Source organism: Sardina pilchardus, chromosome 9 (assembly GCF_963854185.1).
Source record: "Sardina pilchardus chromosome 9, fSarPil1.1, whole genome shotgun sequence".
NCBI lineage: Eukaryota > Metazoa > Chordata > Actinopteri > Clupeiformes > Clupeidae > Sardina > Sardina pilchardus.
In genome coordinates this window covers 30,417,078-30,434,752 of record NC_085002.1, presented here as the reverse complement: position 1 = coordinate 30,434,752, position 17,675 = coordinate 30,417,078, and the positions used below count along the sequence as shown (strand labels likewise).

General features: G+C 39.4%; 1 protein-coding gene across 1 annotated transcript in view; it reads left to right on the top strand.

Annotated features, from left to right (window-relative positions):
- The first annotated feature begins 2,874 nt into the window (after window positions 1-2,874).
- Window positions 2,875-17,675, top strand: part of dennd6aa (DENN/MADD domain containing 6Aa) — a 29,898-nt gene continuing 15,097 nt past the window's right edge. Inside the window, exons 1-5 of the mRNA XM_062544682.1 lie at window positions 2,875-3,209; window positions 5,522-5,560; window positions 5,644-5,686; window positions 12,714-12,826; window positions 13,042-13,122. Coding sequence (XP_062400666.1) covers window positions 2,991-3,209; window positions 5,522-5,560; window positions 5,644-5,686; window positions 12,714-12,826; window positions 13,042-13,122 — 495 coding nt within the window. The 5' untranslated portion in view covers window positions 2,875-2,990. The remainder of the gene's footprint in view (window positions 3,210-5,521; window positions 5,561-5,643; window positions 5,687-12,713; window positions 12,827-13,041; window positions 13,123-17,675) is intronic.

Genomic DNA, 17,675 nt, shown 5'->3' with positions numbered 1-17,675 from the left:
CACAATGATAGCATACATATCACCTGACAGAGGACGGTCTTAGCTTTCCGATGCTATTAAATACTAGTTGACATAATAAACGGTTCGCGAGAAAACCAATGTGAATTTAGGCTACATGAAATGTAATCATTTGCATTCCATCTATTACTCTCAGTAGAATCTCACCTACATGACAAACCATAGCCTACATCAAAACAAACGACAGACCTTACCAAATACGAGGATATGAAGCATTCATTTGTACAATAAGCAATTCCCGAGTAATCCAGTTTTTAAATTGCAGCACATTTCTACTTGGTTTTGAACATTTATTTTGAACGATATATAATTACATTGAAAACATATTGCTTCCTATGCATTATGCCTATTTTAGACTAGTCGAAAACCATGGTTAAAGCCTAATTACAGTACTCTCACGTTCTTAAAGTGACAGGCACTGAATTCGACCTACTGTGTAATGACATTAAAGATATAAGTCGATATGACAATCGTGTCAAATTCAAGTCAAAATAAAAATCAATATGAAATAGTTAACTTATAATATCTGTATGTATAAATGTGTATGTATAAATATGGCAATATGAATTTCAAAATGTTTGAGATACAAACATAGCCTATTATAGTGTGTTGGGGGATTATATGCCTTATAATGTCTTTGATCTACACAGGTGTGGTGGGGGGCTCCAAAATAAAATCAAGAAAGTATTACAATTCTTGACTTGATATCATTTTTAAATTGTGACACATTACAATTATTATCATGTATTTATCTATTTTCATTTTCATAGATAGATAGCCTACCCATTATCTATGAACTATTATTGTATTGAATGTGAGTTATCAGTCTACAACACCACTACAAATGGCACTGGGAAACCTATAGGCATAGGCTACTGTTATATTTATTCACCTGGTTCAACAACTGTCACATTATAGCCTATGTAGTATTGTCTATTGGCCCCATGTGTCCAAATGCATGATATATCGGCGGCCGATATATTATTGGCGTGATATTTTTAAATTATACCACTGCTTGGTCAAATTTCCTATTGTGATGCGCTATTTGGAACGTGCATTATTTTTCGATATATCGCACGGCTATGAAGTGGTTCCCTTCTTTTGGGCTTATTAGTTCGCCAATGCGAATGTAACGGTAAAAACAACAACGTTGTATCTAAGACAGCGACAATATAAACGAAAATGATAGTAGCAGTGGTATAAGCGGGATAATCAACTCGGTACACTCGGTACACTCTTATCGAAGTGTAAAGGCCCCTCAGCCTGCGGCGTCAGGACCTTATTACCACTTCGAACGTGCATTATTTTCCTATAAGCGCACAGCGCGTCGTTGATTATCCCTGACATATTATTATTGGTCCAATAACAGAATTTCGGCTGATAATTTGCGCCGATATTTTTTAAAGCCCAACTACATAAGGCCCGTCTGGCTGCATGCTACTTGAGCTTGGTTGGCTACTTCTTCCTCAAAACAATGTCAGCTGTGTGGATGTATTTCACCATTCTAACAAGATCTGCGTTGAATCTATGCAGCCCAAAATCTTCTCTTGAACGACCTTCATTTAATCTAAGCAGAGAGCGAAGCTCAGCCTACTCAGAGCGAAATGTTTTACTGGTGTGTTTATACTTTGATCTTTGCTATTGGTGCATCTCTAACAGAAATCCTTGAAGGATCTCAAATTGGTTAAATCAATCAAAGACTATACATTTATGACCTTTACGAGTTCAAGAAAGTCTGACCTTTATGCCTATATTTGTTGCCTCAAGGGACAACAATTGAGCAAGTTTCTCATTAAAAATATCTTGGCATTTTGCTAGATCATTTAACATGTGCGCTTCAGCTCACTACATTGGGTACACGTACCTACATCCTGACTCGGCTCGCGAACCAGAACCATCCAACACTTAAAGGGACACTTCACTGATTAGCATTAAGCTTTGCATTTTTAGAAAACCAGTCATGTTTTTGAATGGTCGTGCATCATTCCCTCAGTTTGCCTTGAGATGGGAGAAATACGGATTTCAATATTGGACTTCCTGCTTTCAATGATGTAAAAATCATCATTTTACATCATTGAAAGCAGGAAGTCCTATTAATCAGTTGCATTGAAATTCGTATTTCTTGACGATGACACTCAGCTAACCTGTGCTTCCGGAGCTCTTTCTTATACATTCCATTTATCCTCCCGAGTCGGCTTCCAAGTCGTTTTCCCAAGTCATCTATCTATCTATCTAGCTATCACATTTGTGACTCACAACTTGTTAACAACTGGAATGCAACCAACTTGGCTTTTTACATGATGTGATATCATTCAGAATGAATCGTTTTACAAGACAACGGATGCAGCATACCTGAGTGCCAACCTGACATTAGCTGTATGTAGGCTAGTAGAAGTCTCCTGAAACCCTGAATGTGATATGACATGTCAAATATTTTGAAACAGCTTGCAATGTTTAATTCACACCACTGCAACCATTCTCTGACTTGAAAACACCCAACTGTCACTGTCAGTCTCTGCATTTCTCTCTCTCTGCCCCACTGTCCATATTCTTTATTTTCTTTCCTACAGACATATGGAGGTTCTTCTGATGGGGTCAAAGGGGTCAAAACACAGATCAGGCCTACCGATTTGACATGTTTGTTGATGAACATGATCTAGGGCTACACTACAGCGCATTGACTTTTTTTTTTTTTTTTAAGACTTTAGAGAGCGTCTTTTTTATGGGCCACTCTAGGCTAAATAGTCTTACAACCCGGACAGCATCCACATTTCGCACTTGATAAATGGTAAAACCAGCACACGTAAAATGAGAGCACGACTTTAGTGAGAGTCAACAAGCGTCACACGTACAACGTAACTGACGTCATACACCTCCGTCCCCTGTTTTTGTATGCAGGGTGAATTGTGAATGTGGTGGTTACTTGTTGTAAAGTTAGAGACAAGAGCATAACGAAATCGTAGCCATTTGGTATGGCCTTGCAAACTGCCGAGGAGATAGAGGAGCACATCGAGGAGTCCGAGGATATACTGGAACAGGATGTCCGTGTCTCTCCAGCAGAGGAAATGCCGGGCGATGGGCCCGGAGAAGAGGAATCTGATCAGCTACTTCTGCCGTGGGACCGATTCTCTGCATGGCTACATTGTATTTGTGTCGTTGGTTTCGATCTAGAACTTGGTCAAGCTGTTGAGGTAAGAAGGAGTAAACAATGACATGTTATTTGTAGTAACGTACGTGTAGCCAGAATGGTAAGATGTATCAACTGCGTGGAATATCAGCTGGCGTCTTCCATATATTGACCACTTAGCATGTCAAGTTAGCTTCATCTGAGCTCAAATGTTACATGAACTTCGCAACCTTAACGTTAGCTACTACAGACACATTTGGACAGTATTGTGGGAGAAGCTATCATCTGACATCACCCTATAGCCTATTACAATGGAAACTCGGGTGTAGCTGCAACATCTAGTAAAAAAAAAAATAGAATTTAGTTCCTTCCTTTCCCTGGCCTGCAAACATTGACGTTAGCCATGGCTGGCTTGACATATTTAGCTACCCAGTTATCAAGGTAGTAACTAGCTTTAGTTAAATAACTCTAAAAGTGAAACGATTTGGTCATGTATATTCGCTGTAGGCCTAACCCCCTTTGACCCTGCCATTAGTCTGTCTAATATTGTAGCCAATGAAACTCACTACTTGAGATCTAGATCTGTGTAGGCTAATAGCCTATTGCCAGCCCGACAAATGTGGACGTATGGAGCCATAGCCTACATTTACATATTAGCTTGATTAATCATGATATTTGCTCTCACACATCTGGAGATTTGTTGGTTTGATGGAAAGTATGCTGTTTATCATCAAGCTTAAGATAGGCTACCTCGATTCTGGATGATGATGGTAGCGTTAGGTGGTATTTGAATCTAACACTAAACAAAACACTAGAGAAAGTTCACCTCCCCTCCCCAAACTCTCCTCTCCCTACCCTAACAAGTTTAATACCCTCACAGTTTTTGGATGTTGTTGGATTTGTTGTTACTATTTTCGACCTTCTGTAAAATCAACGGTTAAGCAGTAAGCTATAACTTGTAATGATCCAATCATAATGATAACGTTTTGTCCTCCATTCCTACAAAGTTTGAAAACACAACAAGTGGGTTTGAGAGAGACAAGAGCAGGAGGACCCTTCACTCACTAGAAACAAACTGTTTCCTCAGACTTTTTAATGTCTGAGTGCAGCCACAAGTGGTTGCGATCGCTTGAGCTTTTTACTGGTGAGCATCATTTCCCAACCTTTGAGTCGCCTGAAATTCACAGATACTTACAATCTAGCTACATAAAAAAATAATTCAGACAGCCCTGTGAGATCTTTGATTAATATAATCATGCTTCAGAGTATCGCTCTCAACTGGATGTTAAAGCAGAGACGTAAAGTTTGCATATAACATGACTGTCATATGCAAACTTTAGACACATAGCCTACTCATACACATACTGAATGTATCATTTAAAACAAGAACTTATCACCTTATCAGTAGAAGGTTTAGAAACCCTCAGGATGATCATGCTGCCCTTTGTGACCATTACAAAGAGTTACAATACCAATTAACTCATTCACTGCCATTGACGTCTTTAAACGTCAATTTAAGCAGTTACATTGACTGCCATTGACGTCTTTAGTCAATTGCATTTTTCAATGGTGAGGGCTCATGGCTGGGCTTGGGAACGATCTGGCAGAGTTGTAGGCTTGTAAACAGACTGTACTAGATGGCAGCAGTGCCATTTGGATGATTAGTATCTGCCTGCAGAGCCACATGCAGAGACATAATAGCAAGCAAACACACTGAAGATTGACCACAGTGGATCTAGTTTGCACGCGGTCCAGCGAATAAATATGCTTACCTCTTACATCAAGGATGGAAAACACGTGAACGGTATGATCCATTTACATTGGATATTGCTATATATAACTTTGCTAGTGCTAACTTGCTAAGTCTACCATCCTGTTCAGAGTCTATAGCAACCATCAGAGTCCCTAGCAACCTTGACGACACTGACGAGATAACAGCGCAATCGTGGTTGACATACTACTGAAACGCTAATGTTTAAAAGTTGACTTTCACAAAAAGATCATTTTCTCCATTTTTTTGGTCAAAAACAGGTGTTTTTAGCAAAACTAACCCATGTTCTACTAATGATTACTAATAAACGGAAAACGATAGAAACAAACTGTTTTTTTTCTGGTGAAAGAAGAGATTCTACTCTTGCATTTGGTATTCGTGTTTACATAGTCATAAAGCTCACCGTTCGGTGGATCTTGGAAAAACAGTCGAAATGTTGTAAAATGTCTGGCAGTATGGAGCGCTCTGCACTGAAAATGGCTGGCAGCCAATGAGTTATTACTAATGTCTATCAACAATATAGGTCTTTTGGGTATTATTGGTAAAATGAAGGATTTATTGTATCATATACTGTATACCATAATATCTTTGCTTGTTTCTTACAGGTCATTTATCCACATCACTCAAAACTAACTGAAAAAGAGGTAAGCTTGACACTATTTAGAAATGTGATTTTGTATACCTACCATGTTTGAAAGTATTGAAAGGATATAATTCCTCCCCACAGAAAACCAGTATTTGCTACTTGTCCTTCCCAGACTCCAATTCAGGTAATTATATCTCTCAGACACTTGTCTTATTCAGAGCTACATAATTTAGTTTTTGCCTCATGATTTCGCTGTGATGTGGAAATCACTATGCAATGGGCAGCTATTGACTTTCACCCAAAATGTCCTGAAAAGTGATGTGTTGCATACATTTACATTTGTTAAATTTTTCCAAATTTTAATAAAAAAAATGAAATAGCTTTACATCATGTCAAAAACACATCTGTGCCGTCTTGCAGAGGCATTTATTAAAGAGGAACAATGCAGGATTGGCGATTTCATCTCTGGTTTCGGTTTCGTTTTTCGTTTTCGCTCGTTTTATGCTTGCATATTTCTCTGCAGAGCTTCCCCGACAGCTTTAGCGTGTATATTTATACATATATAGGCTATATATAATATATAAATTGCAAGCGTGGTTCTTCTTGTTCCTTACGCGTCTCTGACTTCCAGATGTAAACAGCAGACGATCGTTCATCAGAAAGTTGCAAGGTTGTAATAGCGGATAGGGACACTAGGGGCGGGAGGAAATGTGACTGTTTTCGATAAAACTGGTCAGTCAAGCAAAACAACGATTTCTAAGCGATTTTATGACTATGAAAAAGTTGCAAAGGGTCTCTTTAGAGGTAAGGTAGTGTCTGTTGGGCCTCTCTTGTACCTCCTCTTTGAACCTGAAGAGGTGCTAGTGAGTCCCTGACGTGTAAGTGACCAGTGAGCTTGGCCGTCCTCTAGTTGATATTACATGCTACTCGTCTCGATGGGTGAAATGGGAGTATTCCATTTCTGTTTCACATGGAAACATGTTATTCTGAATATTGCCATAACCAGATTATGGTCCTTAATTGGAATATGGTGTGCATGGAGACATTGTCAGTGATACTCATTGGAAAGCAGGAGGGAAGCATGTAAGTGTTCACCATAGGCACAGCCTCGTCAATACATACATCAGTTGTAGCTCAGCAGTCCCAACAAATGCTCCTTAAAATGGTCCAGTCTTAATGAATTATCAAAACTGGGAGGTCTTCAACACATAGCATCCACAGATACCTATTGCAGCAGATAGAATCAAATCTCTGTTACCTGTCAGTGGTCACCTCCAGAGCATTACTAACTCCCTAAACCTTTTGTCAGTAGAATCCATCCTGAGCTTCTAGTGACCTGGTTCCCACAGCCAAAAGGCTGCAGTCATGAAAGGAGCTTGATATGGGGTGTTTGCAGGAAGACCAGAGTGCTGAGGAGGATTAGCAGTTAATGGTTGTGTAAGGGCTGCTTTTTATAGAGACACTCTTTGCACTCTTATACAAATGATTAAGGACAATAAACAAATCTATAAATCACACCCTGTTGGTCGTGCCACTAATCTCTTAAGTTTGAGCACACATAGACATCTGGGCCCATACTTATATAATATTCTGTATTGCCACCAAGAGTATTCCTCGCTACACTGGGTGTGTAATTGAAGCTTTCTGTTTGTGAAACATGACAATACTTTTAGAGGACAATTTTTTTTAATGTACACACAGCTGTCACATCTGGTGTAGCCAGTTCATTTGATTATAGCGGAATCTACTCTAGGTCCCAAGCTTTCTTGTACAATAAATGGCATAAGAGTCACGCTCGAGATTGAATCCGGGCCTCTGGATCTCTTTACCTATTTAACCTGTTGAACAGGGATGAAATTGGAATATTTACAGATATAATATATATAGAATCACACTCATATGCCATAGTGTCTTATCATAAAAGTGGTGTTGGTCACGTGAGTTCTGGAGCATCCTATAACTATCCAACTTGATGTAGCTATACTTAAAGGGATATTCCGCCATTTTTGGAAATACTGTAAGCATTTTTCACCTCCCCTCGAGCAAAACAATTGATATTTACTTTTTTCCTGTTCTTCCAGCCACTCTGCGAGTCTGGCGATACAACGTTTAGCTTCAGCCTAGCATAGATCTTTGAATCGGATTAGACCATTAGCATCTCGCCTGCTAGCATCATGCCTAAAAGTGACTTAAGATTTCCGGTAATTTTCCCATTTGAAACGTGCCTCTTATGTTAGAATGTGCAATAAGACCAACTGAAAATGAAACCTGCCGTTTTTCTTGGCTGATTTGATAGAACTACAGTCTCATCTGGCGTAATAATCAAGGAAAGTTCCAAATGTACCATGGGCCCAATTGATTTGCATTGAGCTCAGTGAGCATCAAACAGGCTAATAGGCTTACTGGAAAAAGCACCATGCCAATCTCTAGCTATGGAGAAGGGTATGTGATGAAGTGGGTCTATTTAAATTCCAACAGCCAAGGGAAATTTATCAGGATGCATAATATCCTGGATCTATGAAATAGCTGGCCTTTAAAGGAATATTTCGGTATTTTACACTTTAAGTCCGTTTTCTGTATTGCCTAGCATGAAAACGAGTGTTTGACACTGAAATCTCGACGATTGAGCCCGTTTGTGGAATTTGGCAGATTTAAGGCCGATTCACACCCTACGGTTGAGCCGGATACGGACGCTTTCGTCCGGTCCCGGAGGGGGTTTCGTCCGTCAGGCGGTCCGTAGCCAGAGAGCTTAGCAATCCCAGAGAATGTCTAATAAGGGGAGAAGGACCACTAGCGAAATACTTCCGCATGGTACTGCAACTAGAGGGCGATCGCGAGCAAGTGATGAATGAATGGGTGGCAATAGAGCTGAACCCCCCAGTACCACATTTGTCTTTATATAATTTTTTCTCCTGAAATTGCATTAATGCATGCGATGCAGGATAACTTGACTTGACAATTAGCTGACCAATGCAGTTTTCTATATGTGTTGTTATTCCTAAAAACCCTTTCAAAGTTTTCATGTCACGTGACACAAAAGCGAACCACTTTACGGCCATAGACCTAAAAGAAGGTTCAGCTTCACGACGTCGTCGTAATCGGTCGCGATTTCTCGCTGACCAATCAGCATCCATGAGCTAAATGCTAGCATGTTACACGGAAAGCGGCCCATCCTATGAAAAGCAGAAAGGACATGAGTGACTTTTTATTTCATTTCCAGTGGAAAACCTATACTCAGGTAGCTACTACGACAATGTACATTAAGAAATGAAGTTGTCAACTGTGAAAAAAACGAGTTTTAGCCGCCTAGCTCCATAGACCACAATTCATTTATCACTTGCTCGGCAGCACCCCTAGCGGAATTTCAACAGATTGCAGGAACAATCCGGTACAATGGAGTTAATAGGAAGTGGACCGGCTCTCCCTAAAGCCGCCTTCACATTGGCACAGTAGATACGGCTGCGAAACGGCCGGAAGTCATTCATTTCCTATGGAGATTCGCAGACCGTATGCGAATGGGTCCGAACAGTGCGGTGCAAAAAAATCGGGTCCGTTGGTCATCCGCATGCGTTAAAAAATTTAACTCGTACGACAGCAACGGACGGTTCCTATCCGAAGGAAGTTAGCGTTGCTATGGTACTGATAAACAAATTGAATATCTATCTTTTATAATGTCATATTACATGCTTTTAAACGATAAAGTTTAAAACAAAAGTCATCGAAAAGGAACGTGTATGATCCATAGTGGTGCACAAGCCCATCTTGTGAAAAATAAAATGAACGGTTGATGTAAAATAAATAATTATTTCCAAACTAAGTTTTTTGTCATGTCACTGTCTTACATGGTCTCTTAACACTATTGGGGCAGTTAGACAATTAATTTAGAAATAAAATAGCACTATTGTACATTTTACTCCCAAACTCGAAAAGCCTCCGACACTTCCAACGGTCAAGTCCGACGTCCGACGGGGGAGCACTGCGAATTACGGAGTGCCAATGTGAAGGCGGCTTGGGGCTCTGGCAATCCGGAGTGCTCCGGGCGAAACGGAGCAATACCACCGCAAATCGCGGCGGCAGTATAGAGTCAAGTGCCAACCATTTGCGAAAATCGACGAAGAAGACAGACATTTGGACATTTAAAAGCAAATTTATGTCTGCTATTTTGTCGAGGACGGTGGTATCACGCATAACATAAATTACGGTTTGATTTTTACTCCTCTTTTGAATTAAGGCATTAAGATCAATTGTCAAATGATGATTTTATTTTCCTCTTTTTAGGCAACTTTAGCATGGTGTCAAATGCATGTTCTCTCCACTGTAGCCTATATGGTCTGTGATGTGTTGAGTGAAGAGTTAATTCCACTTCAACGAATGGGTGTGGAGCTCTGCGTCCACCTGCCTCATAGGTCTAAATAGCAGCGTGTCAATTTTCTGTGAAGGTGTTGTGGGTCGGTAGCCTGGCAAGCCAAGATACATTAAATGTATTGTCTGGAGTCGGACCATTCACAGAGCTGAAGCCTGTGGGATGAATCGTTGTCTTTCAAACTGCCTCTGCACTTAACCCTATGAGCCCTAAGCTGTTTTAAGGGCATTTTCACTACCTCTAGTTAGAAGCATTTTTTCTGGTCATTGTAAGTGCCATTCACACATGCTACATATTGTTTTTTTTTTCAGCACAGTCTAGGCTACCCAGATCTGCCACAATATCATGTATAAATACTTGCATTGATTTGATTTAGATGTTTAAATAATAAAAATTTGAAAAGGGTACTATACAAATTTGTACATTTTGACGTGTATCTCACCACAGCAAGCTGACAGCTCGACATGACTTGCATGGTTGTGTAGGCCTGGCTATCCTGAAAATGGCAATATAAGAACCATGGTGGAGGTATACTTTGGGGCTGAGCAATTTACTGAAATATGTGGTGTGTGCCTTCCAGAAATAAATGGCAATTTTTATTTAGTGCTGAGAAATGACTTTTTGACACTTTTTGAACTCCATATTTGTGACACTAGCTGATCTGACCTGACTTGTTTGCGTGGTAGCACACATGACGTGCGCAGATGATGATTATCTATAATATTTTTTACTGCAATGCATTGCAATGAACAAAGTAAATGTAAAAAAGTGTTTATTTGTCAAACAAATTTGGATGCAGTATGAGTCTTGAATTGGATACCATACAGGAGTTTGCTAGGATCTCAAAACCGTATTATGAACGTGATTTGCCATAGAGAAACACATGATAACGTTGGATTATGAACATAGGCTATTATGTCACACAAAAACATGGGGTAAATGGAGCTAAATGAAGTTATTATTTTGCTGTCACTTCGTCTGTTGTATGGCCTAGAATGTGTTTGGTATCTGTGGATAGCTCTAGCTCTCCTCTTTCATTTGACATGCGTGCCATATCTTTCTGATGGCGGTTTCACGAGTAAATCAAACGAGAGTAATGGTAGCCGAAGCTATATGACATTATTATTTGTTTGTCACTTCGTCTGATTTTGTAATATGAAATGATTGATGTATTTGGTATCAATGGAAAGCTCTGCTTCTCCTCTTTCATTTGATATGCGTGTCATGTCTGTGCCATGCGGGGTCCGCGAGTAATTTAAGTCAGAGTTCTGGATGCGCAGGTGAACGCAGAGCAATATGTGACCCTGTAAAGCGGAACCAGTCGTTTCGGTAAAATTAATTAAATTAAGTTATTGTGCTCACGTGAACGGCCATAAACTAAGCTTTCCAACAATATGTATATCGAGGGTATTACACAAACTATCGCTAAGATAACAGCATCCAAAGTTGACATGGTTCTCCTGTCACGATATGCCAGAAGAGGAGAAATCACCTTTTTAAGCGGCGCGTGCACAACGGGAATGACAGCAAATGTGTTGAATCTTCGCCGGGTTTAACAGTCAAAACGTATGTTTTTCCGTGAAATGCGTTCACGATATGAAACTGTAGACTGTATACAGTCGAATTAGGCGAAAACGTGAAACATGATTTTCTCAAAATAACGTGCGCAAAACGACTGATTTCGCTATGAATGGTCACATATAGACTGTAAATATGATATACTTTGATTTAACTTCATGATTTTATTTTATTTTCATACTTGATTGTACAGACAAGTATCTAGTCTCGTTGGAAAGCCCCGGTTCTGCTCTTTCGTGCAATATAAGTATCATCTCGCTGTGACTAATAATCACAAAATAAATGTAACAAAGAAGAATGTGTGCTTTTTTTGACGCACTTTGCGTCCGTCGGGCTCATAGGGTTAACAGACCAGCACTTGTAACCAATCAGCGCTTCGTTACGTTTTTCTCTTTGGTTGTTCTGCTATCGCGCAGCTCTGTCGTCACCGTGCTAAGGCGGGCTCAATGACTCGATACACAGATAGAGCGTTCTGATTGGACCGACTGACTGGGTGCCGGACGCAGGATTGCCTTGACGGTGTGACGCTAGACCATCCCGCTAGGGTCGGGCTAAACAGGCCACCTCAAAAGACAACTACTTGCATGAGAATATTAGCCTGTGAAGATACAACTAGAAGTTTTCTTCCGAGATCAACCTCTACCAATGAATAGCATATATTCCTGAGCTAATAGAAAGACTTGTTATTGCTAATATGAAGTCTCAAGGCACAAGCCTGCTTTTAGTGACCTTGATGATGTTGAGTGACTGGTCTTTGCTGGTGGGTAGGCATGCATTTCGTAGGCTATCACAACTTGCAGTAAGCAGTGGTTGGAACATTGAGCACATGGCTTTATTGGTTGTTAAACAGCATACAGACACCGCATACACATAGAATCAGTCTCCGCTCTAATTCATCCCAAAGGTGTTCATTGGGATTGATTTGAAATCCATCCATAACTTTGAGTTGTCTTGCTAACAAACAGACAAACAAACAAACAAACCCCGATGAAAACATTAGCCTCCTTGGCGGAGGTAATAATACCATTTACAAATAGTCTAAAGTTCTGTCATGAAGCATTAAAATAAAACAGTGGTCAACTGTTCTAGTGTAACCAGCACACATGTCTGTACAGACCATTATTATAAAAACCTGTTGTTTCTGCCGTAGGACCAATCATCTTTTTTGGTCAGCATAGTGTTTGTTGCTTGAATTTGAATTTGAATTTGGGAAGGGCAGGCAACCATCATGACATGACATGTCCTTCCTATTTTCCCTATGTACTGGTAGGTTGCCTCGGAGACACACAGTTCTGCTTCCGTTTCCGGCAAGCATCAAGCAGGCAGTTGTCGCTCGGATGCTTTCTGGACCGTTGTGATCGGGATGCCCCTGTCTGCCTCAAGGTTAGTTACATAGATTTGTAGCTGGAAGGCCAAAGAAAATATGGCTGTCCAGGCTGTGGTGTTCATTGTGTCTTGATTTCAAACAAAACAATACAAACCCATTACAATGAGGATCTTTGACTGACTGGGCATACTAATTGAGATGATCTATTCCGTTACCTGAGACATTTTTCTAGTCTGTATTGTTCATTTGTTTTCTTGATTTATTCTTCCAGAGAGACCAGGGCCATTTCTATGGTTATGTCTACTTCAGACAGGTGCGGGACAAGTCACTCAAAAGGGGCTACTTCCAGAAGGTAAGTTGTTGCTGAAAAAAAGTGGTTCTTGTCAAGTATATTTCCACTGAACTTTCCAGTTTTGCAGAGCTTGTGTGTCAATGTTGTAAAGATTCAAATGCTGCTGCAGCAGCTAGCCTTAAAGGAACACTTCACCATTTTTTCATATTAAACTATGTTATTCACTTAATTAAGACGAGTTGATACATACCTCTCACGTTTCAATGCGTGCACTCACTGGCTCTGGCACGCGGCGCAACTTTGATAGCACTTAGTTAGCCCAATGCATTCATTAGGATCCAAACAGAGATGAAGTTAGAAGTGACCAAACACCTCCATGTTTTCCCCATTAAAATACAGTTACACGAGTAGTCACCAGTGTTGGGAGTAACGCGTTACAAAGTAACGCATTACTGTAATTCCACTACTTTTAGCGGTAACGAGCAAGTAACTAAGTATTTTTTAAAATCAGGTAACGCAATTACAATTACTGAAATTTAAATGAGTTCGTTACTCGCGTTACTCTCTTTTGTGAAAACCGAACACTTGCAGACAAGAAGACAAGAGGCTCACTTCTGACCTGACGTCGCAGGGTGGCACACACACCAATCGAATCAATCAATGAGCATTAAACCACATCATGGCCGACAGTGCGGATAAGATGAGCTTTCTCTCCTGGAAGTATGGACATTAATTTTCGCTCGTCGAAATCAAAGGCAGAAACGTAGTGGTGAGTTGTAAAATAGCCTATGTGCAGGTGCAAAGACCCCACATCTAAGAGTTCAACCAACCTAAATCATAGAAGCAAGACACTTATCTTTTCTATGACGCCAGAAATATCCTCTTTACCTTGTTCGTTTTTTTAACATTAATTTTATTTAATGAAAACATGTCAGTGAACTATGCATGACTTTCCCCGTTAAAACCGAATGAAACCTAATTACATTCACGTACCTCTTAAAGTGACAGTCACTCAATGAGACCTACACACCACTCCTGTAGGCTAATGTCATTAAAGACAAGTGTAATCAACATGAAGTGGCCTATTCAAATTACTGATTATTTTTAGCTATAAGTAATTATGCAGATGCTAAAGTACTATTAACTGTTAACAAAATATATACAGTACCCTCCAGAATTATTGGCACCCTTGGTAAAAGAGTTGACTAAAAATAGGTATAAAAAATAATCTTTAGGTGATTTATTGTACTCCCACAATGAAAACAATGATGAAAAATATACCCTGCAAGGCAAGCAAATTTATTCTGAGAAAAAGGAAAATCTCATAAAGAAATAAATATTTTTAACAAAAACAGCTTGCTCACAATTATTGGCACCCCTGAAACATATTATGTACAACATTTAACAGGAGCATTTTCCTATGTAAATGCAACATTTTAAAGTAAATCAGAGTGTCTGTGAACTTTCAGAAGTAGTTCATGACGTTCTTTTTCACTATGGTATGAAAATGAAGTCACTCAGAGGCTAAATCCTCTAGTCATTTTTCAACATTGGAGAGACAAGAGAATACACTAAATTGAAATAAAAAGAAATTGTGTTGACATTTGTAAGTAAGAGAATGTCTATGGAAACTAGGTATTTTGTTGAAAATGCCTATATTTTCAGTTAAAATGATGACTAAAAGGTTCTAATCATCTGGAAATGTGGCAAACATGCTTGGACAAAGACCCATGGCTATTTTGCTCCCACGCACAGTATAGAGGATGGTATGATAGGCAAAAAAATCCATAAGAACCACTGTTGAGAGTTACAGACAAAGCTATCATCTTGGGATCACCAAGTCCCCCCCAAAAATCTTCAAAAGTGACCTCACTGCTAATAGATTATTTAGACAGCATGTCAGGTTAAAGCTAGTAGAGTCATTTAATGAACAATGTAGATGGCAGGAGTTACTGAATGGTACCATGACATGTCTGGGAGTGTGGTCTATTGTCAGATGAAAATAAAATTATGCTCTTTTGCTAAAAACACTTAAGGTGTCTTTGGCGTACATAGAAGAATGACTATACTAAAAAGAACCCCATGCCTAATCAGAATTATGGTGGAGGGGCTGTGCTATTGTGGGGCTGTTTTAATTCCCAAAGGCCTTGGGAACCTAATTAAGGTGCATGGCATCATGAACACCAAGAAAAACCTGAACATTTTCAAAGGAAATCAAACAATCTCTGCCAAGGCCCTAAAAGTTGGTCATGATTGGATCATTCATCAGGTCAATTAACCAAAACAAATGCACAGATCAAAACAAATATGGTTTACTGAACACAAAATCAAGCTTCAGACATTGCCATAGCAGTCCCCTGATCTAAACTCCACAGAAAAACAGTGGGATGAGTCAACGAGAAGAATGCACAAGTGTGGACCTAGCAATCTGGACGATCTGAGGAGGTTTTGTAAAGATGAATGGTCTTAAATCCCTTACTTTGTATTCTCAATCTTAATGGGGTGTCAGAGAAGAATATTATATGCTGTTTTATTGACAAAGGGAGGTTTAAGAAGGTATTACAAGTAGGGGTGCCAATAATTGTGAGTGACGTGTTTTTATTAAAAACATTTATTTCTTTATGAGATTTTCCTTTTTCTCAGAATAAATTTGCTTCCCTTGCAGGGTGTATTTTTCCTCGTTGTTTTCATTGTGGGAGTACAATAAATCACCTAAAGATTATTTTTTAGACCTATTTTTAGTCAACTTTTACCAAGGGTGCCAATAATTCTGGAGGGTACTGTATAGTTTATGATTATGAATTCAAAATATGAAATAGAAACAAGATGAGCCATTTTCTGTGGGTTGAGCAGACTAGGATTGCCACTGCTGTGAATGATAGGTCACTATAACCGTGTCCATACCGTTAGGTATGTTATCGATGACATACATCCTCTGTCAACTGTTGAGTCAGTGACCCACTAGGTCTAAACAAATATGTTTATTGTGTTTGACTGTTCAGTACTGTTCGTATTTACATCTAAAGCGCAGACATAAAAGTAACTTAAAAGTTACTTTTCTTAGTAACTAATTACTTTTGATATACAGTAACTGGGCAAGTAATTCAATTACTTTCAAAACAAGTAACTAGTAACTGTAACTGAATACTAATTTTCAGTAACTTGCCCAACACTGGTAGTCACACGACCAACTATGGTGAGACAAAATAAAACGTGGTGCATTTCTAAGCAGGTAAAAGGGCCAACTATATTGTGTGGCGGAATAATATTGGGAGCACTTAGACTCTGCACAGTAATATCCTCACTCCAAAGTGAAACTGAAAGTGCAAGAGTGAGGATATTACAGTGCCACACAATATAGTATATCTAATAGGGGAACCGCCACTCTCTAAATACTTCCACATGGTACTGCAACTAGAGGGCGATCGCGAGCAAGTGGAGAATGAATGGAGGTGAATGGAGTTTCTCCTAAAATCCACTTTTCTCTGGATATCATTTTTTGTGTAGAAATCGGAATATTACATGCAAAAGGGGGGTCAAAGAAAATACACACGGTTGAGTATTAGATTTTTTAAGTCCCTTAATTGTTCTTAAAAGCCTTTCAAAGGTGTCAATGACATCATTCATTAGCAGGATACTAGTGTGTTATGGGCAACAACGACCAAGCCTGTGAGAAACCAAAGGGCCAAAACTAAATAATTGTTCATTCAACTTTCGACCTATAATCCATATTGAGCTTGCAGAAACTAAAATCCAATCTTCGATTTTTCAATGACAAACAGGTGAAACAGACCAATTTAGCTGTCTAGCCCCATAGACCCCCATTGTTTTGCACTTGCTCGTGATCGCCCCTAGCGGAACTGCAATGGGATCTGCAGGTACAATGGAGTTAATAGGGAGTGAACCGGCTCTCCCTAAATGGGCTCTGGTTTGAATAACAGATGAGTAGGCCTCATGACCGAGACAACAAGACACGGGTGAATTGAATAACATGAAATTGAGGCTAAAAAAGATATACAACATAGCATAGCATGTATTGTGACAAATGGCCACCAGAGACTGCCAAATGTCCCAAAAACATGACCACATTCCCAAAACCATGACAATAATGTAATAATAAGATATTAAGGTTTTAGAGTTACATTTCTGCCCCTCATCAGGCTCTAAGCTTAAGTCTGCTGTGGAACCATTATGATAAAATAGGCTACTCAATGGAAAATACTTTGAGTCGCCATGTGAGTCAGATCTGCATAAACAAATGAATTGATCTTTTTGGCCTGTACTGCACTTTTCCACCATATTTTCTGAAAATTGTGCTGGTGGTTTTTGCGATATTGTTAACAAGACTTAGTTAGTCTTCAGTTCCATCTCTCATTGCCTAGCTAGCATATCCCAGGATTCTGTTGAGCCTTGCATCACTGTTTCCATCTGCCATCTCCATTCTATGTTATAAAGTTGTTATTCTCTGAACATGAATTGAAATGGAAGTATAACAATAAGCATGCAAAAAAATACTTGCAAATATCTGAACATTAATTTACTTTCTAAGACTGCAGGAAATTCAACCAAGCAGTTGAATAAACAATATTTCTTGAGCAGATAGGATGACTGAA